At 53.8% G+C, this 22,510-nt stretch overlaps 2 protein-coding genes across 2 annotated transcripts in view; one reads left to right on the top strand and one right to left on the bottom strand.

Moving 5' to 3' along the window:
* Window positions 1-2,779: 2,779 nt before the first annotated feature.
* Kcnk15 (potassium two pore domain channel subfamily K member 15) lies at window positions 2,780-8,646 on the top strand. The gene is made up of 2 exons (XM_069989829.1): window positions 2,780-3,065; window positions 6,818-8,646. Exons 1-2 carry the CDS (start codon window positions 2,783-2,785, stop codon window positions 7,492-7,494), a joined length of 960 nt encoding a protein of 319 aa, XP_069845930.1. The 5' UTR covers window positions 2,780-2,782; the 3' UTR covers window positions 7,495-8,646.
* Rims4 (regulating synaptic membrane exocytosis 4) overlaps window positions 8,629-22,510 on the bottom strand; it is a 58,407-nt gene continuing 44,525 nt past the window's right edge. Inside the window, exons 3-6 of the mRNA XM_069989828.1 lie at window positions 17,006-17,118; window positions 16,685-16,786; window positions 16,068-16,207; window positions 8,629-13,013 (exon numbers count right to left, since the gene is read on the bottom strand). Of these exons, the coding sequence (XP_069845929.1) occupies window positions 12,795-13,013; window positions 16,068-16,207; window positions 16,685-16,786; window positions 17,006-17,118 (574 nt within the window). The 3' untranslated portion in view covers window positions 8,629-12,794. The remainder of the gene's footprint in view (window positions 13,014-16,067; window positions 16,208-16,684; window positions 16,787-17,005; window positions 17,119-22,510) is intronic.

Raw genomic sequence — 22,510 nt, forward strand, 5'->3', positions numbered from 1 at the left:
CCCCTTTCTAAGCACTGGGGCCTCCTCTCTAAGCACTGAGTTCTGATTCTGCATTACAGCAGAGTCCAACACAGGCCCAGACGACCACTCACTTGTGGTATTTGTGATGCCAGCTACAGCTCCTCCACAAGTCCCTGGGCTCCACATCCACCGTCTCACAAATCCTCACAATCACCATCTCCTCCTCCCTATTGCTTCTACCAATGACCACACACAGGGCTGCCTCCCACGAGAATGCATGACCTTCTGGCTCTATGCATGAGTCTCCCAGGCTCAATAATCAAGATGTATTGACAGGTCAGTGTTCCCTAACTGCTCTGAGGAGTCATCCCGTCCCTTGCCTTCTCCAGAAGCTGCCCACTTACCTTGTCTTGTGGCCCCTTCTCTCTCCTCCACACCAGCAACATCGGGCTGAGTCCTGATCACTCTTCCATCACTCTGGCTCTCTCTTCTGCCGCCCTCCTCCTTCCAGTGACAAGGACTTTGTGACATCCTTGGTCCTACAGTGGTCTAGTTCCCTTTGCCGTGCAGCCGAATGCATTCACAGGTCCCAGCGATAAGCGTGGCGTCTTTGGGGGTAGGGTGTTCTTTGGCCACTGCAATTCCTCGTGAGATAAAAAGGTATTTTAACCTCATTCTACTGATGGGGAAACGGAGTTTTGTAAGCAGCTAAAGTAGGCTATGAACCCAGGTAGTTGAATGTCATCCAGGCTCTTAACTCCCCTGTGCGGCTGGGCACCAGTGACTCACGTCTGTAATCCTAGCTACTCAGGAGGCTGAGATCTGAAGGCTGTGGTTCAAAGCCAGCTTGGGCAGAAAAGTCTGTGAGACTCTTATCTCCAATGGACCACCAAAAAGTTGGAAGTGGAGCTGCAGCTCAAGTGGCACATTGCCATCCTTGAGCAAAATAGCTAAGGGACAGAGCCCAGGTCCTCAGTTCAAGACCCATAAAGAGAAGGATGGGGCTGGGAAGGTGGCTCAGTGGTAGAGCACTTGCCTTGCATGCCTGAGGCCCTGGGTTTGATTCCTCAGCACCACATAAGCAAAAAGAAAAAAGCCGGAAGTGACGCTGTGGCTCAAGTGGTAGAGCGCTAGCCTTGAGCTGAAGAGCTGAGGGACAGCGCCCAGGCCCAGAGTTCAGGCCCCACGACTGGACCCCCCCCCAATAAAAAAAGAGAGAAAGAAGAAGGAGAAAGAAGGAGGAGGAGGAGGAGGAGGAAGAGGAGGAGGAGGAGGAAAAGGAGGAGGAGGAGGAAGAGGAGGAGGAGGAAGAGGAAGAGGAGGAGGAGGAAATAATGTAGGATGCTTCACTAGTGCCTGGCCTCTGGTGAGCAATCAGTTTCTGGTTGTTGGATGGGATGCGGAGAGAGACGTAAGGAGTCAAGCTAGAGTTTATGCAGGGAGCTGATGGCTTAGGCAGCTGGAGCAAGCGAGGGGAAGGAGCTTCAGAGAGAGAAGCTGTAGCAGTCGAGGGACTTGGGGATGCATGTCAAGGCTGCAGTAGAGACCCTGGAAGTCTGGGTGCCCAGGCAGCTGCAGGTAAGGCTGCCTGCCGCTCTGCCTCCATGCCAGCCCCCTCCCCCCTCCAGCATTCTGAAAAGGGCAGCAGCATCTTGATGCTGGGGATAGGAGGTATGGGGCCAATGGAAGACTCCTCCAACACCCAGCTGCTCAGGCCAGACATCCGGGCCACGCTGAGCCATCTCCTTGACTCTCCACAAGCCCTGTTGCTTTATGTGTCAGCATAATACCAGCTTCAGTGGCAGACAAGCCAACTCGGAAATCTCAGGGGGTCAACACAATGGAGGAGAAGTCAAACAGGGTGTTCTTTTGCCCTGGGAGACGGGGGAGACAGGTGGAGTATTATGAGGGCAGGACTTTATGATTGGCACCTGTCACTTTTGCTAGCTTCCATTGGCTGTAGCTTGGTCACCTGAACTCTCCAAGGAGCCCGGGAGACTGGCAGGGCGGCCAGCAGTATACAAGCTCCATTTCTTCTCCAGATCCACCTACCCTGTCTTCCAGGGTCAGGGTCTGAGGCTAATCTCCTCAGCATCTATTTGGACCACGCCCACCCTCTAAGCAGCCCGGACTTTCCACCACTTTCCCTTTTCCACTTGGCAGCCTGGCGTACTTAAAAACACCAACAACAAACATCCGATCATTGTGCTATGTGTTTCTCCTACAGCCTTTCCACGGCTTTCCACAGTGCTGAGAAGTAAACCAACCAAGAACCGGTGTCAGATTTCTCTCGGATTCCCTCTGACCCCCTCTCCACCCTGCACTCCAACGCCCTCGGGGGGGTCCCTGCCACACCGGCTTCAAGCCAGGTCCCTTCTGCTCTGAAGCAGCTTCTGGGGCTGTGATTCTCTGCCGACTTTCCTACCTGAGCTGGGGATGCCCAGCACCCCCTACCCACCCCCCCACCCCAGCACAAGCTTCCTTCCTCATCACGCTGCAGGGCCAGGACGACTCGGTCACCGCTCAGCTCTGCTCCCTCCGGGACTCGTGTTTGCCCGCGCGGTGCTCGGTGGCTAACTCGCCCGATGATTCCCGCACGTCCGGGCCGGGCCTGGGCTGCAGACGCCGGCTCGCAGGCGCGCCCCGCGGGCGGCGCAGCCCAGCGCCCGGGCCCCGCCCGCCCCGCCGCCGCCCGCGGGGCGCGTCTGGGCGCCGGGCGGGGGTGCGGGCGGCCCCGGCGCGGGGTGGGCGTGGGGAGGGGTGGCGAGGGAGCCGGGAGCCGCCGCCGTCGGGGCGCGCGGGGCTCCGGGAGAGGAGCGCCATGCGGAAGCAGAGCGCGCGCACGGCCGCGCTCGTCGCGTGCATCCTGTCGTACCTGCTGGTGGGCGCCGCCGTCTTCGACGCGCTCGAGTCCGAGGCGGAGCGCGGCCGCCAGCGCCTGCTGGCCCAGAAACGCGGCGAGTTCCGGAGGAAATACGGCTTCTCGGCCGACGACTACCGCGAGCTGGAGCGCCTGGCCCGGCAGGCCGAGCCGCACCGAGCCGGCCGCCAGTGGAAGTTCGCCGGCTCCTTCTACTTCGCCATCACCGTCATCACCACCATCGGTGAGCCGCGCGCGCGGCGCCTCCTCCGCCTGCCCCCCTCCAGCCCCCTCCCCAGCCCGCCCCCCCCACGGGGCTGCCCGCCCACCTCTGCCCCTGCCCCGGGCCACTTTGGACGGGCAGCCCGGGCGCTCGGAGTCCCCCCTCCCCTCCCCCTCGCGGCTGATGGGCGCTGTCGGTCCACCGAGGCAGGGATGGGGGGGGGGACAGATGGACGCACGCACCGGGAGGGGGGGCGGACGACCCATCCCTGAGCTGAGTCCCGGCCCCCTGTCGGCCAGAGCCAGCGCTCGACTGGGTGAACTTAGGCTGCTAATGGACCCATCTCAGGGCTGTGGGGAGATCGTGGTCCCAAAAGAGGTCAGAGATGCAGGAAGGTTCGGCTCGGGGCCTGGCACATAGAAAACAGGGTTGGCGTTTTGACTCTGTGACAGCAGAGACCTTGTCTGCCTTCCTCACTTGCGCGACTTAATACATGCTCAATAAACAGTGGCTGAAGGAATGCCACGAACGTTGGAGCTCCCCCGGGGGGCCCCGGAGCAGGCCTCGGCCGGCAGCCTCTGCACGGTGGGTTGTTGCTGTGACTACCCCCTGCCTGGCACCCGCGAAGCCCAAGCGACAGAGAAAGGCAAAGCAGGCAAACAGGCTCCAACAGGGCACCCGGCTTGGTGCCAAGCACCCAGGTGTCCCCTTGGGGCTCCCACCCCTGATCTGGAAGCCGGTACCTTGGAGAGCGTTTCTCCGAGGGGCTGTCACAAGTGAATGGCCGCTGTGGACTGAGGTGTGTGTGTGTGTGTGTGTGTGTGTGTGTGTGTGTGTGTGTGTGTGTGTGTGTGTGTGTGTGTGTGTGTGTGTGTGTGTGGTGGGGGATAGTCTGTCTGAGCAAAAGGTAACAGTTGTTCGGCCTCATTGAATGGTTCCAGGTTCCAGGGAGGTCATGCCTGTAAAAGGTATGGCCTGGTGCCTGAAGCTAAGTAGGTGCTAGTACTTAGTGTTCATTAGCAACAATAATTATTTGCCAAGGATCGCCCTTAGCTCCCGTTTAGCCCTTTTGCCTCTTTCTGTCCCTCTGGGCACCCTTGCTCCCTTATCTTGGCTTAGCCCGTCATCTTCCATCTTGCGGTGCCCACAGATACCTTGTCCCTCTGCTCCCCCTTCTGCCCTTCCCCACTTTCTTGGGAAGTTCCTGGGTTTGTCTTGCCTGGTTCCTTCTCTATGCCTCTCAGACAGCCTGGGAAAGAGGCTCTGAGAAGAGACTGGGGTTTTTCCTTTTTATGGCCACTTGGGGGTGCTACCACCTGCTGTGTGGTTCTGTCTGCTTCAGCCAGCCTGGCAGTCAGGCCCAGGGCCCAGGAGGACAGTGTGGAGGACAGTGGCTGAGGAGTTAGGGAGCATAGTGGTTCAGACCTCAGACCTTGGGACCTTGGGGCAGCTTCTGCCCTCTGTGCCTAACTTCCTTATCTGTAAACTGGGTTAATAATGGCATCTCCTGTAGTCACAGAAAGGGCTAAATGAGACAATACACATGGAGTACCCCTGTGTTTGGTTATTAATTCATTTCACTCTGCCTAAACCAGGTCTACCTGAAAGGACCTGGGGAAACAGTGCTTCCTGTCTTCTTAGTACTAAAAGCTTTAGTTTCAACTTGGTTTAAGGCAATAACTGTTCCTGGAGCTCTTCGTCTGTGTCTCTGTGCAGGGCACTGGTGAGTGAGGGGACATACAGAAGTGGCCACCATGGCCCCTTCCCTCAAGGTACTCAAAGTCTGGTGATGGGTGAAGCATGCCCCCCTCCTCCCCCCACCTAGCAAATTGCTAGGGCCATGCCCTGGCAATATGGAGATACTGCTACAGGTCTTCAGATAGATGTTGTGTCTATACCCAATCCTGTTTTGGACTGGTTATTTTGAAGATGGAGTCTAGGGAACTTTTCTACAGGGGTCATATAGGCTTTGAACCACAGTCCTCCAGATAGATCTCAGCCTCCTGAGTAGCTTGGATTATAGGCATGACTCCTACACCCAGCTATGATGTACTTTAATAATATTCAGCCTACAATTTTTTTCTTCTCCTTACTCTTTCCCTTGGCAACCTTCCTCTTCCCAGATAAGTCCCTATCTATCTTCATGACTTACGGTTTTAATCTGGACTCCATAATGAAAGAAAATGTGGTATTTGTCTTTCTGAGTCTCCATCTTGTCTCTTAACCCATAAGTTCCTTTCCCTAGATCAAATATAGTTACTTTTTTCTTTTGTATCCTCCCAGCTACATTCTTGGCCTATACATACCTCTAAACACAACACACATGTTATATAGACATTACGGTACACACAGTCTTGTCTCTTGCTTTCTTTTTTGCTTGATATATTTTGTTGATGTTTTCCTATCAATCCCCAAAGAGCTCCCTCATTCCCCCCTGCTGTACAACAAGGCTGCTGCTTCTTCTTCTTCTTCTTCTTCTTCTTCTTCTTCTTCTTCTTCTTCTTCTTCTTCTTCTTCTTCTTCTTCTTCTTCTTCTTCTTCCTTTCTTCGTGTGTGTGTGTGTGTGTGTGTGTGTGTGTGTCGGTCACTGGGCCTGAGCACCTTCCCTCAGCTCTTCAGCTGAAGGCTAGCACTTCTACCACTTGAGTCACAGTGCCACTTCTGGCTTTTTCTGCTTATGTAGTGATGAGGAATTGAACCCAGGGCCTCAAGCATGCAAGGCAAGCACTCTGCCACTGAGCCACCTTCCCAGCCCCAGCAAGGCTTCTTAACCTGGGAACTTGTGCATACTGGGTGGATTCTCACAAAGGGCACCTGTGGTCTAACTACAGATCAAGAGAAAATAAGGAGGCTGAAATCTGAGGATTGTGGTTTGAAGCCAGCCCAGGCAGCAAAAATAAGAGTCTCAGACTCTTATCTCCAATTAAATCACAGAAAAAGCCAGAAGTGGTTGTGTGGCTCAAGAGGTCAAGTGCTAGCCTTGAGCAAAAGATGCTCAGGGACAGCATCCAGGCCCAGAGTTCAAGCCTCAGGCCTGGCAGAGATAGGGAGGAGGGGGAAAAGAAGGGAGGGAAATGGAGAGACAGAGAGACAGAGACAGAGAGACAGAGACCAAGGAGCCTTTTACTTGTATCTCCTCTGTGTGGTGGTGGCCGTGGGGGGACTCTGCTTTCCTTTTCTATTTCTCCCTGTTTCCCCTGCTTTATTAAATAAATCCTTGATAAACTGAAAAAGAGAACATTTCCCCCACCCTTCTCCAGATCCTTCATGCCCTTTTCTAGTTAACCCCTCTTCCAAAACCAAGGACTGGCAACCACAGGCTGGCGGTCTCTCTCCTTGACTGTGCTGTTTCTAAAATGTCCTTTCAAAGGGACCATACAGCTTGTCTTTGGGGAGGGGCTTGGCTTCTTCTGGATTGGTTTTTGAGACAGAGTTTTCCTATGTAGTCCAGGCTGGCCTGGAACTCACCATTCTCCTGCCTCTGCCTCCCAAGTGCTGGGATTACAGGTATGTTCTCCACCATTCCCATGTGAGCAAGTTGTTTTTCCTTCTCCAACAGGGTGTGTGTGGGGTGGGGGGCTCTTTGGGGACTGTTTGCACCTGGGGCAACTGTGAGTAACCATGCAAGGCTTTGGAGCCAGGAATGGCCTGATGGGACCCAGTGTTGAAGATGGTCAGCGCTGGGGCGGGCCTGGGGTGTGGAGGGACAGGAAGGGAGCGTGTTGCCTGGGGCTGGGCGTTCACCAGATTCTCCATGCTCCCTCCCGGCACAGGGTACGGCCACACGGCGCCGGGCACGGACTCAGGCAAGGTCTTCTGCATGTTTTACGCGCTCCTGGGCATCCCGCTGACCCTGGTCACCTTCCAGAGCCTGGGCGAGCGGCTGAACGCGCTGGTGCGACACCTGCTGCTGGCGGCCAAGCGCTGCCTGGGCCTGCGGCGGCCACGCGTGTCCACCGAGAACATGGTGGTGGCCGGGCTGCTGGCGTGCGTGGCCACCCTGGCCCTCGGGGCCGCCGCCTTTGCGCACTTCGAGGGCTGGACCTTCTTCCACGCCTACTACTATTGTTTCATCACGCTCACCACCATCGGCTTCGGCGACTTCGTGGCGCTGCAGAGCGACGAGGCGCTGCAGAGGAAGCCGCCCTACGTGGCCTTCAGCTTCCTCTACATCCTGCTGGGGCTCACGGTCATCGGGGCCTTCCTGAACCTCGTGGTCCTGCGCTTCCTGGCCAACGCGGATGCGCCCCGCCGTGCCCCGCCGCCCCGCCGGGGGGCGCGCGCGAGCCGCCACCCAGCCAGGCCTGGAGGCGCCACCTCCATCTCCCAACGCGTCTGCCGTCTGGAGATGTGGGCCTGCGACAACCTGGGCTTCTCTCCCCCCTCCAGCCCCGTGGCAGCGCGTCCCATCCAGGCAGACAGACCCCAGGCGAGACGGAAGTCCATCTGACAGCCATACCCAAGCTCAGTCCCACCTGGATGGTTCCCTGTGCCAGTACTGGAGCTTGGAGAGTGGTCAGGGAGCCTCATGGCTCTCTTCTACCACAAGCAGTTGCTCCTTGTCTCCTGCTTTCCAAAAACATATTCATGCCATGTGATAGGGGCCAGGCACCTGGTGACTCACACCTGTAATCCTAGCTACTCAGGAGGCTGAGCTCTGAGAACTGCAGTTCAAAGCCAGCCCAGGCAAGAAAGTCCATGAGACTTTCTTGGTGGCTTAAGTGGTAGAATGCCAGCCTTCAGTAAATGAAACTAAGGGACAGCACCTGGACCCTGAGTTCAAGCCCCAGGACTGAAACAAAATAAATAAAAATAAAAAGTGAGAAACGAAGGTAGATGGAGTTGATCAGACTCCAGTCAACCTTAGAAGTACAAGTTCTGGGTCCAAACTGCTTTAGGAAGATGTAGTCACATCAGCCTAGGAGAATTACTGCCTGGTCCACGTCACTAGCTGGCCCATCACAGCTGAATCAAGAGGCTGTATTTCTTTTGAGGTATTTCTACCTAGCAGGGAAATGTACAGCTTCCAACATTGGAGTCCTATTGGCATGGCCAGAAGCTCATACTGGAAGAATGACAGAAACAGACTGAACTGTCTACGTACTGTCCGCTGTTTATGGTGGACAATCACTGCATTATTTAAAAGACCTCTCCTCTGCACAGCCTGTATTAAGTAGAACTGCCCCCTCTGCTGTGAATAATTGTCCCCGTCCAGAAAACTGTTTGTCCTGGGCCACACCTACTTCCTGATGAAGAAACCTGGCTGAAAGCTTGGAGGCTTTCAGGCCCCACATTGCTGTGGACTAAACCTCATGCTACAACCTGCCAGTCACTAGCAATGTGACCCTGCAATCCTCATCGACTCTGTCTGGACCTCAGTTTCCACATTAGTAATTAGATTACGTGGTTTGTTTGCAACTCTGCTCTCTCCTGGACATCTCTAGCAGGATTTTCCAGGACAGGCCTCTTAGGGGGTATTAATGAAGCCTGAGGTGGGGCATCCAGGGGTCCTCACCCCTGAAAATATCAGTATCCCTGTGTCCCCAAGTAGACTCATCTCAGCACAAAGCAAGAGCAAGCCAGGTTAGAAAAGCCAAAAACTTTAATTTTCAACATGAGCTACATGGTCATGAACACGATGTGACCCACAATGCAATGCGACCTGCTCCAACCCAGGGGGCCCCAGAAACCCTCCCTCCCTGAAGGCCCAGGATGGGCTCCTGCTCCTGGAGAGGACCTAAGGGAAAGGTGGGGTGGGTGGAAGGAGGCCCAGCCTGAGGGCCCTCCTGCCACCTTGCAGGAGGCGGTCTAGAGCAAGAGGGTGCCGAGGTAACACGTAGGCGCATTTCCAGCCTCCACTCAGCCCTCACAGGTGCCCTGGGTAAAATGAACAGCAGCAGCCGGGCCCTTGGGGGGCTTTATCACGTGAGCTTGTGGACATGACATGACACTTTCCATCCACAGAGGGGCTGCTCTGCAGACGTGGCCCTCCCGGAGGGCAGAGGAACCATTACAGGGGCAGGAGGGGGACTCGGGCCCCTGGGCCTGGCACAGCAGTGCTGCTCAATAAATAAATGCAGGTGACCTTGCCTGGTGCAACAGCTGTGCCTTGGGAGGGCATGGGGCGCTGCGCTGTTTCTGAACCCCAACGCACACCAGGAGCTCCTGGTTGGAGGAACTGAGTGGTGAGAGGCAGGAAGCACATAACCACCCTGCTAAACTGTCTGGTGACCTGGGTGAAAGAGCAATGGACTCTGGATTGCTGGAGACACACATGTGGTCCTGGTGCAGCCATGCTGACGGGGCCTTTGCAAGCACTTTCTTGTCCTGGACCTCCCCTGCCCACTCCTGACAGCAGGGCTGACAAAGAACTAGGACTCCCTCCAGCTCCTTCCCTGGGGCTCCTGTGAGGGTCAGGGCACAGCCCAGCAAAAGCATGGTGCAACAGAAAGTGTGGAAAATGCTGCCAGTGGCTGGGCCTTACTTCTGAAGGCTGGAGGGATGAGGATTTTCCTAGATGGGGCCACACCCCAGACCCCCCCCACACACACACACAGCTTAGCCTCAAACCATTTCTTCACACCCTCTAGCTGCTCCTAGTGGAGTTATAGCTCCAGGACAAGACTCCCCACCCATGCGTGATACCCTGGAGCAAATCCCGTTGCCACAATCAACTGAGGAGACCCCAGTCCCCCTGGCAACTCCCCTCTCCAAGTCCCAGTAGACACTGGTCTGGTAGATGGACCCAGGCAGGAATGTAGTGCCCAGAAAACACTGATGGTGGCAGACAGATTAGGGCCCGGGAACAGAGTCTGCACTGCAGGAAAGAAGTGCAATGGAGCCCCTGGTTCTGCTCCCCGTGGCTCAAGCCCTGAAGGGCCTTGAGCCCATCACTTCCTGCTTTGAGCTCTCATTTCTTAACCTCTCGGGGGCTACAACTTGTTCTGCTCATACTTGGTGGGGCGAGGGGGGGGGCACTAGGAGACTCTAGGAGGCTCTGAAGAGATGGAAGAAGGGCAAGATGCAGTCCCACTTACCCCTCCCTGGCTCCAGCTCAGTCAGATGCAAATAGACTCAGGCTGGGGTGCCACTGCATCCCCAGGTGACCCCAGGGTGGCTCTTCCCAGGCCTGGCATCTGTAAAATGGAAATGGACTAAAGGTCTCCCAGGCCCCCAGTAAAGAAAAAGTGCTCTGGGGGACAGAAAGTGGAGAGAGCCTCCCCTCCCCCATGCCAGCCTGCATGGGACCTCTACCCAGAGACAAGAAAGAATTCCCCCAGAGACCCCACCTTCTCTGCTCCTTTCCCAGTGGTGGAATCTGAGCGGGCAATGGACCAAACCAGCAGCAGAGCTTAAAGTGTCCCCAAAGCTAGTGATGAAAATAGTGACTTCCCTCCTGACACCCCTCTCTTGGTGAGGACAGAAATGGTTCCCACACCCCACAGTCACGGCCCCTTGGAAGGGGTAGCACAAGCTCACGATGATGATACGAAGAATCAGGGCTCCAGCCCGCACCCCACCCCTCCAGGAGGTGAGGGAGATTTCACAGAACGAACACAAAAGTCAATGAGGGAGATCCTGGGCACCACCCCCAGGGTGTTGTTATTGCTTTGGAGCTCTCTCAGTCCCTGCCTCTCTTGAGCTCTGTGTAGTCGCAGATGCTCCAGGAAGGGCTCAGGCTGAGAGGACCAAGTCAGAGCTGAGTCCCCCACCTCCCTCCCCCTGCTTGGATGCCCAGGCTCTGCCCCACTCCTGCACAACCACAGCAATGATGCTGGAGAGAAAAGGCGCTCTCTTGGCCCAAAATATTCCAATTAGTGAGTATTAAACAAGCAGCAATCACACTGGTTAAAAAAAAAAGGTAGGGGAGATGCTGACTATAGCCTTTGATGGGGCCCCTGGAGCACTGCTCCCTCCTCTGGACCCTAGCCATGGCGGAGCTCAGAAGACCAGCTGGCTGAGAAGAGTCCATCTCCATCTCCCCTTCCCCGGGTACCCAAGAGGCTGCATGGAGGTGACAGAACTCCATTAGAACATTAAAGGTCACCCAGGGATTAACCGAGCTAAGGGACAGGGAGAATTTCTAAGTGGAAAGAATCCCTGGTGAACCAGGAGTGAAGGGCCAAACAGCCTAGGTCTCCTCTGTGGAAAAAAATGACGCTCTCTAAGGCCAGCCCAGGCCCTCTCCTCCCGGCCCAGCAACTCTCAGAGGTGCCTTGTAAGGAAAACCAGGGCCAAAGATAAATCAGAACAGTGAGTATCATGGGGATGTGGGGTGGAGGGGGAGGGAGGGTATACAATCCTACAGGAAAGGGAGAAGGAAGGGAAGGAAGAAGGGCTGCCTGGTCCAGCCCAGGCCAGCCAGAGACTGCAGTCTCCTGGAATGTATGGGGTTTCCTCTCCCCACCCCTGGCTTGGGACTTGGGAAAAGACTACTTCTGAGCTAAGAATAGGCCCCAGGATGTGAACACTAACTACCTAGCTAACCTGGACTACGCCCTACACAGCAGGGACTAGGTGAAGAGGATGGCAGGCTGTTGGTGCCTCCTAGGGGAGGTGGCAGAAATGTGCTTCTATAAAGAGGGGCCAGCCTGCCACCTCCCGCATGCAGTAAGGGTTCCCACCGGTCCCAGGGAGGGCCGTGGGGAAGGCAGCTACCCAGGCCTCCCAATGCTCAGTCCGCTCTCCCACTCCTTCCCCCCACCATCTCTCCTTGAGCCAAGGTGACTGAGGCCAGGGCATGGGTTCTGCCCTTAGTACAGAATAAGTTATTTTAAAAGACTAAAATAGGGAGGGGGGCTCAAATGGCTCCCCACTCTCTTAGCCTGGAGGCAGAAGGGTAGACAAGATGACCTTTGACTTCATTCACAAAGGAGTGGCTCTCCTATTTGCCTTACTTTGGCACCACCGGTCCCAACCTCAGTTTTCCTCAGCCTTCCTTCTGTAACCTCACAGGTCCTCGATGCTGAGACAGTGAGCTCCCTGGGTGTGGGGTTCTGGAAACTCAGGGTCCCACAGCAGTTCTCTACAATGTCCTTTCCAGGTCCTAGACCAGCAAAGCAAGGCACCCTGGGAGTCTACCAGCTTCAGATATCTCCTTTCCTTTGGTCCCTGCTGGCCCCTGGCTCCTACAACCACCAGGAGAGGGGCAGGCAGGAAGGGATGGACAGATGGACTCAGACAGGCTGCGGCAAAGCTCCTTCCATGGGCAGGCAGAGGGAAGCCAGAGCTCCTCTTCAAGTAGGGGGCTCTGGACCCCCGGGAGCTGGCTCCGGATCCTTGCAAAGCTGCCCCATCAGCTCCAGGGCAGGCGTAGCTGCCTGACCCCGGTGCCGCAGGAAAGACACTTGCTGGTAATTGGCACCATGGAGATGGCCGGCTGGGTTCTGGACTTGGCTCCGGGCAGCAAGCTTCCAAGGAGGTGATAGGGGGTCGGGTGGGACAGTGTTGGGGTGGGTGAGCGCATTGCTCACCCACCTCCGTCTTTCTCCATTCGCAGCCAAATCCACCAGGTCTACACCGGCCAAGTCAAAAGTGCAGCCAACCCATAGGGAAAGGGAAGGTGTCAGGGGTATGAGGCAAAGAGGGGTGAGGAGGGGCTCCAGGGGGGGCAGGTCTCCCCATTCCACTTCCCCACAGTGGGGGAGAACCCCATCCTCCTCTGTCCAATGTGCCTCTGGGCCTGGGGTCCCAGGTCAGAGCTGGGCAGTCTCCAGGCCATCTTGGGGAGCCCTTCCCCCATCCCTGGCACTAAGATCGCTCGCCGCAGGGCCCTACGGTGCTCTCGAGGGACAACTGGGATGCCTGCCGGAGCAGGGGACCTGTGGCTGGGTCCACCATGGAAGAGGTGGGGAAGAGCTTGTACCAGCCCACGGCCAGGGTGGTCAAGTCCAGCTCCTCCAGCAGCACGCGGGCCACACCCATGAACTGCTTCCGCTCCATCCGCCCGTAGTTTCCCCACACGATCACCTGCGAGGCAAGAGACACCGAGTTCAAGGCTGGTCCATTCCTCCCACAGACCCAAGGCCAGAGCCTGGGGTCCCCTTGGCCAACTCGCCTAAATCCTGTAGACTCTACCTCCTTAAAATAGCTCTCAATTCAACTGTATTTTTCCTGGCTGCTATTTCTGTGACTGCTGGCCAAGTTGTCGGGTTTGTATCTTCAGTCTTGTCCTCTTGGTTCCATCCTCCACGCACCCTACCTTTGAACCTAGCCCTTAAAGGATGATCCTACATCAGGAGTCCCATTTCCCCATTGGCCCACTGTTTCTAAAAGCTCCAAAAACCCATGAGGAACGAAGTTTTACCAAGTGGCTGACATGTTAGCCTCCTTTCTCCATCTAATTAACCTTTCTTTTCCTCCCTTCCTCCTCGCCCCCCCTTTCTTGTTGGTCCCTGACCTCTTTTGCTCAAGGCTAGTGCTCTACCACTTTAAGCCACAGTGCCACTTAGGGTTTTCTGGTGGTTCATTGGAGATAAGAGTCTCTAGGGGGCTTTTCTGCCCGGGGCTAGCTTTGAACATCAATCCTCAGATCTCAGCCTCCTGAATAGCTGCGATTATAGGCGTGAGCCACCAATGCTCAACCTTGTTTCTGCAGGGCCATTCACTGTCCTGGTTACCAGAGGACAGTTCCAGTGAGTAGCCTGTCTAGCTGCAGGACTCTCCCTTTCTGTCTTGTGACTCCGCTTCTAGCTTTGTCTCCCTTTACTGAGGTAGGCTGGCTCAGCCACTCAACACAGCCTGGTGGCTTGAAACATGGCCCTCACAGCCTCGAAGTCTGTCACAAGACTAACTGACTCTGGTTCTTTTGTGCTTTTTGGTGTTGAAGAGGGGATCTCACTGTGTAACTCAGATCTTGAATTTGAGATCCTCCTTCCTGTCTCTGCCTCCCAAGTGCTAGAATTACAGGAACATACGCCTGTCTAGGTCTCTGCCTGTAGGTTTTTTTTCTTTTAATATATATTTTCTCTATCTCTTAAGTAGTTGCACCAAGGAGTTGCCCCTCAATGAATCAGTTTATGAATACAATGCATCCTGATCAATATCACCCCTTTCTTTCATCATTCTACTTCTCTCCCAACCCAACCTTTCCCCTCAATTTTGCTATCTCATGCACTGAATATGACAACCTCACTTAGCCCAGTGTTTATGGTTGTAAATGGAATGATATCAGATCAGCTTATCTGAAAGGATCAAAGGAGGGAGAGGATGCCAAACTCCTGGTAGGCTGTCTGCTGCTTTTTAACCACAAAGGGGGCTGGCTAGGGTCTACTGTGGGTCTCACATGGACACTACTCTACATAGAATGAGCCCATGTCACAGCTGTGACTGTCTAAACTGAGGCACAGAGAAGTGACATCATCAACTCAGGCCATCAGGACTCAACTAAGTCCTCAGTGCTCCTCAGGCAGCTGGTGTGCAGCAGATTCTGATGTGCACATATAAGTGTTTTCACTGGTGACATGGGCTAACCTGTGTCCCCATAATTCATAAGCACTAGGACCTCCAAGTGTATTTGGGAACTGGGCCTTTAAAGAGGTAATTAAGTTAAAATCAGGCTGTTAGGATGGGCCCCTGTCTGTTCTGATTGGTGTCCTCAAACAAGAAGGTAATTTAGTAACAGAGAGGGAAAGAGAGACTCAGGGGTGCCACACATGGTAGGTCTGTCCTGCACCTAGCGTAAGGACCCTATCCATGTCAGTGTTCTGTTTCCATGTCTTCTCTACATCCCAAGGGCCAGAATGCCCAAACTTCCATCCGGCAGGCAGCACCCAGCCCTGGTGGTCTTCTGGCCATTTTCTATAATGTTTGAATACTTTCAGGCTAGCAGGGGTTTCCAGGCAGTTTTGATAGCAATAGAAATTAATTCACCACCTCCTCCCCGCCCCACCAGCACACACACAGAATACATGACAAAAGTGCCCACAAAATAATACCCACCTTAGTAAGAGCAATAAACATCTCATTTTTATGCCTTTCCCCCATGGGGCTAGGGATGGAACCCAGGGCCTCATGTCTACTGTCTATCTGCAAGCCATGTGCTCAAATGCCCCATTAAAAAAATGCTTCTTGAGACCTACTAAAATTCACTTTACAAGTCAGTGGTTCTCAACCCACAGGCCAAAAATCTCTGCCCTAGATAGGATCTGGGTTTCCCACATTCAAAGACTCTGTGGTGGCAACTTTAACCCCCTGGCTCCATTCTCACGGCTTTTCCCTGGTTGGAAGCAGGCAGAGGTGCCTAGGTAGCAGCTGAGAAAAGGCACAGGGCTCTCATGGGCATCACCTGTCTGACCTGCACTGCATAGCTCTTTAGCTCCAGCCAGAGTGACCATCAACACCTTTGTAACAGCTGGAAACAGACCCTTCTCTGCAGGCCTCAACATACTCATGCCATTACCGGGGGGGGGGGGGGGGGAGACCCAGGGCAAGCCCCTGGCTCCAGAGGTTGGTGATGACAATGATTGTGACATCTATTTGGAGAGCATTCACTGCAGGCCAAGCTTGTAGGAACTCTTTTTATTTTTTATTTATTTTTGGGTCTTGAACTCAGGGCCTGGGCACTGTACCTGAGCTTCTTCACTCAAGGCTAGCACTCTACCCCTTGAGCCACAGAGCCACTTCTGGCCTTTTCTGTTTATGAGGTACTAAGAAATTGAACCCAGGGCTTCATGCATGTTAGGCAAGCTCTCTACCACTAAGCCCATTCCCAGCCCCAGTGGGAACTTCTCACCCCAGCACCAGCACAGCATTGTCATGGTAATGCCATCAGGCAGATGCTATCTGTGCCCTGTTCTCTAGATGAAGAAGCAGAGCTCAGAAGGGAGCTTGCTCACTCAGAAAGGGGCTTGCACACAGTGGCACAGGAAGACGTGGGCTTCGTTCCCTCTAGGTGAGGCCCTTGGACACCCCTACCTTGATATCACATACACACACACACACACAAACACACACACACACACATACACACACACACACACACACACACACACACACACACACACACACACGAGTGACCCTCACCTGCAAGACTTTGCCCTGGGGACTCTCAGGAAACAGCAGCACCTGGTTGTACAGCGGGTCCAGCGACTTGCGAGCGACTTTGGTCTTCTTCTTGGCAATGCAGACGCCATTCTCCAATAGGTACGCCTTGATGTAGGCCGCTGGGGACAGAGGCCAGTGGGCAACATTCTAAGCTGGCCCTCAAATGGTGGACAAAGGGCACTACAGAGAGGGCCACCACCGACTACTAGGGAAAGGATGCCCGGAGGAAGGGGCCTGTGGCCATTGGGGTGGGCGGCAGGGCACTTCAGTCCTGCCTGCCTCCTCCTCCCCTTGCTCAGTTTCACCCCTGCCTTACATACTCACTGCTGATAACCCATTCAACACACGCTTACTGGGTGCCACTGGTAAACATGGTAGATGCCCTGCCTCCCAGGAGCTCAGCCCAGGGCGGAATCGACAAGGTTGACAGACAGGCTCAGCTGGGATCCCAGATAAGCCCTAAACCACTTCATGGAAGACACTGGAGTTGGGCAGAGGGTTTCCCATAGCTAGGCTGCATCCTCTCTCTCTGGATGCCCCTCAGGATGACCTCCTGGCCTCCACCCCTGCCTCGCAGAGGGGAGCGAGGCCCTCACCTGGCAGTGTCTTGGATCCTGGCTTGGCCGTCAGTCCCCGAGCCTGGATGATGTCAACTTCTAGCTGACCATTGCGCTCCTGCAAGCCGATCTCCACATCCCCTGAAAGAGGGAGCAGAGACAAGCATGGGGGACTGCTCGAGGAGTGCACAGGGCTCCTTCCCCCTCTGAGCGCCGGGGTGACAGCCCTTTCCCCAGCCCCAAAACTCTGAAACCTGAGCCTGGGTTCTGTTGAGGGCTTGGCAGTGTGAGCCAGTGCTCAGAAGAGGGGAAGGGGAGAGAGATGCAGGGCCCTCGTCCATGTGTCCCTGGGGCACTTACCCATGGGGGTGGTGGCCAAGGTCTGGCGGCCCACAAACTGTGCTGGTCCCATGCTGCCCAGGAAGTCACTGAACTGAGCATCTGATGCCAGGCAGACTCCTCCATAGTTAAGGCTGAAAGATGAAAAGATACAACAATACAGAGGTTCCCAGGGGCCGACAGAACTCTGGCAGGCAGGTCCAGAACGGCCTCCACTCCCTGGTGCTCCTGCCCGCACTCACCAGCAGCCTCTGGTTTACCTCCAGGGAGCAGATAGGCTGACCTAACCTCTTGGGGTGGCTGTAAGAATCATGAGAGGCAGGGGTTGTCAACTGCTGGCTCATGTGGCTCAGTGCCTTGATATTCCAAGTGTGGTCCGAAGACTGGAGCTAATTAGAATCCCATCCCATCCCATCTTTGTGCCCTCCACGACTGAACACGAAGCCCAGACAACCACTGTGCCCAGGGGTTTGAGGTACCAGGACAGAAGCTTCAGACTGTGTGTGCTGTGCTGCTGCGTAGCTGCCCAACACACACTCCCCTTACTTTGGTAACGAGACCCCAAAGTTCCTTTGAGTTCCCCGTGACTGTAGTGGGGAAGAACAGACCTGGGTTGGCCGACAGCTCTGTTGGCCAATCAAGCCATCCTTCCCCTTGGCCAGCGGCTGGCTCAAAAGGTGGACATGTGGCCCGATTCAGCCAACAAGAATCTGGCCTGGAACCTGTGTGAAGTGTGGGGCATGTGAAGCTCTAATTCCCATCACAGGGGGTCCCAAGACATAGACCTGGAGCTTCTGGTAGTGAAGAGCCCAAGGATGAAGCCATCAGACCAGGGGCATTGTATGAGGCCCTGGATCAAACTTTGCCTGAAGCAAGTTCTTTCAGAATCTCCTTCGGGTTATAGAAGTCAATAACATCAATTATTATTTTGTGCAATATAGTGCTCATTAGTTTCTCTCCCCCCACCTCCCATTTTACCTCTAATCATCTCTTTCCAATCTCTATACTGGAAACAATAATGCTTCCTTCTACAGAGTCCCTTCCAAGTATGGAATGAGAAGAAGCCCCAAGTACCATGCCCAACGAGAATTTAGGAGCAAGACATTTACAATCTATTTTCTCCTCTAGTCCTTATCATAGTGACAGGAAACTGACTCTAGCTCTTCCACCATTACTCAGATAAAAATCACATTGGCCTAGCAAAAATGGTGAGCCTGACCTCTGGGCAGAGATGATGGATCCAAGGAAACTGCCTAACCCAAGCTAGCTCCAGCATTTTCACTCTCTGGGGAGTAAAAAGGAGAAGGAGGATCCCAAAGACTAAAAGCTGAAGACTGACTGTGTGATCTGCCTTTGCAAAAAGCCCCATAGACTCTACTAGCTTCCCACCCGTGGCTGCTCAGTTTTTCCCTGGATCATGTGAGATATCCAGCACTGCCAAGAGATCCTGTTTCAGTAGCACAACTTGACACTTTTGAGACAATTACTTGTCACTGTCCTACTGCCCCTGCCCAGTCCAGTCTTGTCCTGTGCGCAGGGAGCTGCTGACAGCTACTATTTCACAGCCCAGATGACCCAGGAGGATGCAGAGACAGGAAGCTTCATCTTCTTGGCTTTTTAGCTCCAAATCAAAGAAACAGACTTGGAAAGATAGGTACAAAGTCAGAAGGTCCTGCTCCAAGCAAAGGCAGCCCAAGCCTGGGAGAGCAAAGGCAGTCCATGAGGAGGGAGGGAGGGGAGCTGCTGGAGGGTTTCCAGGCAGGTCTGCAGTCTGGTTGTGCTGGTGGTGCTGGGGGTGAGGGTGTCCTAGAAAATCCCAGAGAGAGTTGGGGAATCTGAAAGCAAAAGGGTTTGTGTCACCTTTCTCAGTGGGTGGAGCTGAGGGAAATGGCTAGCTGGGTGTCTGGTCAGGTGATCCTGGCAGTCTCTGAGGCTCTGTCTGTCCCTCTTTCTAGAGAAAGAGCTGCAGAAGCTAGTAGTCTGAGCAAAGAAAAGTAGCTGAGCTTAGAGAAGTAAGGAGCAGACAGTGACCACAGTCCAGAAGAGGAATGAAGGGTGGGGCCTGAGCCCATAAACCCTGACTTCACAGGGCCAGCCACACAGGACTAATCCAACATCACTGACAGCTCCACAGGTATGCCAGGCACTGGAGCCATTTGATTCACCTGAAGCTTTGAATGGTCCATGCCTCCCACCTCAGGTCTCCATCCTACCCTCTCTGGACGTCCTCTGAGGGTACCCAGGATCCACTCTGTAAAGAGGATGTGGGCTTCAAAGTCCAGAGAGGTGGAGAGAGATGGCTCAGCCCTGTGGGTTCCAGGACGCAGAAGGAGCCTGACCTCCAAGGCAGAGGGAAGCCTTGTGCTGCCAGCCTGAAATTGAAAGTTTCCTCCAACATCACCATTGTCTGCTCCTTGGTTCCTGGTAGGGTGTGAGCAGACAATGGGGAACTGGCAGGCCTGGTAATTAGCAGTAATTGTTTCTAATATCTGGGCGGCTGCCTGATTTCCCATCCCAGGGTGCCTTGCCAACTGCCAAGAAACCAGACTGGCACCCCGGAAAACCTTGAGCGTGCGATCACATTCTCTGTGGGGCTGGAGGAAGCGGGGATGGTGTACTTGGTCCCCGCTGACCAGAGGGCCAAATGCATCAGAGACCCCGCCCCACTCTGGGAGCTTCCCTGGAGTGGGAACAAAGGCAGAGGCTACAAAATCAGACCTGGCTCTCTGCCCCAGTAGCTGCTCAGACAAGTTGCTACTGCCACTGCCCTTCAGTCACTGCGCCTATCTGTCAACAAGATCGCACAGTGACAGCCACTGAAATGCCCATGGCTTGTGGTGCATCACTTTCTAATGTTTCAAAATTCCCTGCTGACAGGATCCATTAACCACAAGTACCAAATTATGCTGACTTGCAAAGTGTCACATATATGTCCTTTTGTGCAACAGGAGCTCAAAAAGTGTTGACTGTCAAACCCTACTGCTGCTCTCAACCTGGAAGAATAAAGGACAATGATTGAGACTGGACCTTTGGCATAGTCTGAAGCCTGGCTTCTAGGGCTGTGCAATCTGGGGCAGGTTCTCAACCTCTCTGAGTTGCAGTGTCCTTCTATCCAATGGGACTAAATAGTAACTGCATTGCTGAATTGCTGGGGCTGATTCTTGAGATACCTCCAGGATCAACCAAGAGCAGCTGCTGAATGAATCAAGGTGGGTCATGGTCTACTGGTCCCTTCCTGAGATCTCCTCCACTCTGTCTTGGTGTTTCCATGGCATTTCTGGTTCCAGACCTGTTAGGCAGGCGGGCATCTGGATGCCTGTGACCAAGCCCAGGCCATCTGGGGTGACGTGGAGAGGGAGGGTGGCAGCAGCTGGGTCTTCTGGAGATGAAAGCCACATGGGCAGAGGCAGAACCCTGAATCAGGATTATACCGTGTTCTGCTGGCTTTTTATTTTGTATTAATGGTGAAATGAGATTTCCTGCATCTCAAATCCTGTTAGTTTTGTTTTGTGGGGCTAAAACCCATTTGTCTTTTATTATTAACCTTTGAGCGGGGGCTGGCTCCTGGCTTTTCTGTGTCCTGGATAGTTAGAGAAGTAATTGGATTACTTGCAGGTTCCATGGCCATTGTCTTTTCCAGATGGATCCTGTCTCACTGGCATCAGAAATTAAAAGGCCACACAAGCCTGGTGACTATGCCAGGCTATGGTCTTAGGGGAGGCACAGAATGGAAGTACAGAGGGTGAACAAATGAAGTAGTGGTATTCACTAGATACTAATGTTGAAAATGGGTGAGGATGGGAGGGTAAAACTGGGAGAGAGCAAGGGAAGGGGTGACATTGTCCAAAAAGAAATGTACTCTTTACCTGACTTATTCAACGGTAAACCCTCTCTGTACATAACCTTTTTTTTTTTTTTTTTGGGGGGTCCAGTCGTGGGGCCTGAACTCTGGGCCTGGGTGCTGTCCCTCAGCTCTTCAGCTCAAGGCTAGCGCTCTACCACTTGAGCCACAGCGCCACTTCTGGCTTTTTTCATTTTGCTTATGTGGTGCTGAGGAATCGAACCCAGGGCCTCTGGCATGCAAGGCATGCGCTCTACCACTAAGCCACCTTCCCAGCCCCTGTACATAACCTTTATAATAACAATTTTAAATTTTAAAAAATAAGTAAAAGGTGCTAGGAGTTCATGGGCTCCCTATCTGCTCATTCACGTCCCTCCCCCGACCATGGCCACCTGGCCACTTGCCACACCTAAAGTGCATCAAATTCTACTGCAACACAAGATCTGCTATCTTCAAAGTACTGTGCAATGCAAAGTCCAGCAACGAAGAGCACAGCTCGACGACCTAGTAAATATGGCAGCAGTATCTTAGACATGCCCAAGCAGAGTCCACCTTCGTCCCCACTATAACATACATCTGACCTTTGGCATCTCCAAGGTGTTGGTTCCAGGATGTCCCATGAACACCAAAACCCACGGATGCTCAAATCCTTTAAATAAGATGGCACAGTATTTGCATGTAACACATGCATATCTTCTTGTATACTTTAAATAACCTCTAGTTAACTTGTAGTACCTCACACAACATGTGAATGGTTGTTTTATTGCTTGGTTTAGGGAATAGGACAGGAAAAAAAAAGATATGCACAAGTTCAGTACACATGATGGTTCCAAATATTTTCCATCTAAGGCTGGCTGAATCTATAGATGCAGGAGTCTGATACTCAAAAGCCCTGTGCCTTGCACAGAATAGCAACCTGCAGTCTGAACGTGCTCTGGGGTCAGGTAGTCTTAGGTTCATATCCTGTCTCCACCATTCAGAAGTCCTGGAGATAAACATTTCTCTGTGGGCCGTCGTTTCCTTTTCCGTATAACGGAGTAACGGTAAGTTAATCCTCAGTGCTGCTCTAAGTATTAAACGGAGATAAACTCCTTAGAACAGTCTGGCACAGTCAAATGCTCAACAAATACTAGTGCTTATAAAACAAGACAGAATAAATCCCTGTCTGCTGGTCCACAGCCGTCCTCACCATGCCCTTTAGGCATGATGACTTCTGCTGGACAGCAGAGGCGGGAGGCAAAGGGGAATGGTTCTGACCACCTGCTAGCCTCCCGGGCCTTTGGTGATGAGGAAACAGTCCTGAGTATGGGGTGCTGTGGCCCCACCAGTGGCTCATGTGCCAACTTCCGGGCTGTGGGCACAGTGACCCAGACACCCAGATCCAGGCTGCCAGTGACTCAGATGTCTTAGGACAACAACCGGCAGAGAGAAACAGGTGGGCTCCAGGAACTGGCTCTGAGAGCTGCTGGGCTGACAAGAGAGGATGCAAAGGTCCTGAAGCAGATCAGGGAGGGCAGGAAGGGGTGGAATATGTACATGCTTCTGCTTGTACACATCTATCCCTCAAAACTTAGAAAGCACCAACTGTCAGTGTCTAAACTCAAGAGTTTGGAAGGACACACAGGTGACAATTATGCTAGAGATGAAAAAAGGTGGGGGGAACCTGTGAAAGCTGCTGAACCAGT

This window comes from Dipodomys merriami, unplaced genomic scaffold (genome assembly GCF_024711535.1).
Source record: "Dipodomys merriami isolate MVZ:Mamm:240054 unplaced genomic scaffold, mDipMer1.0.p SCAF_39, whole genome shotgun sequence".
Taxonomy (NCBI): domain Eukaryota; kingdom Metazoa; phylum Chordata; class Mammalia; order Rodentia; family Heteromyidae; genus Dipodomys; species Dipodomys merriami.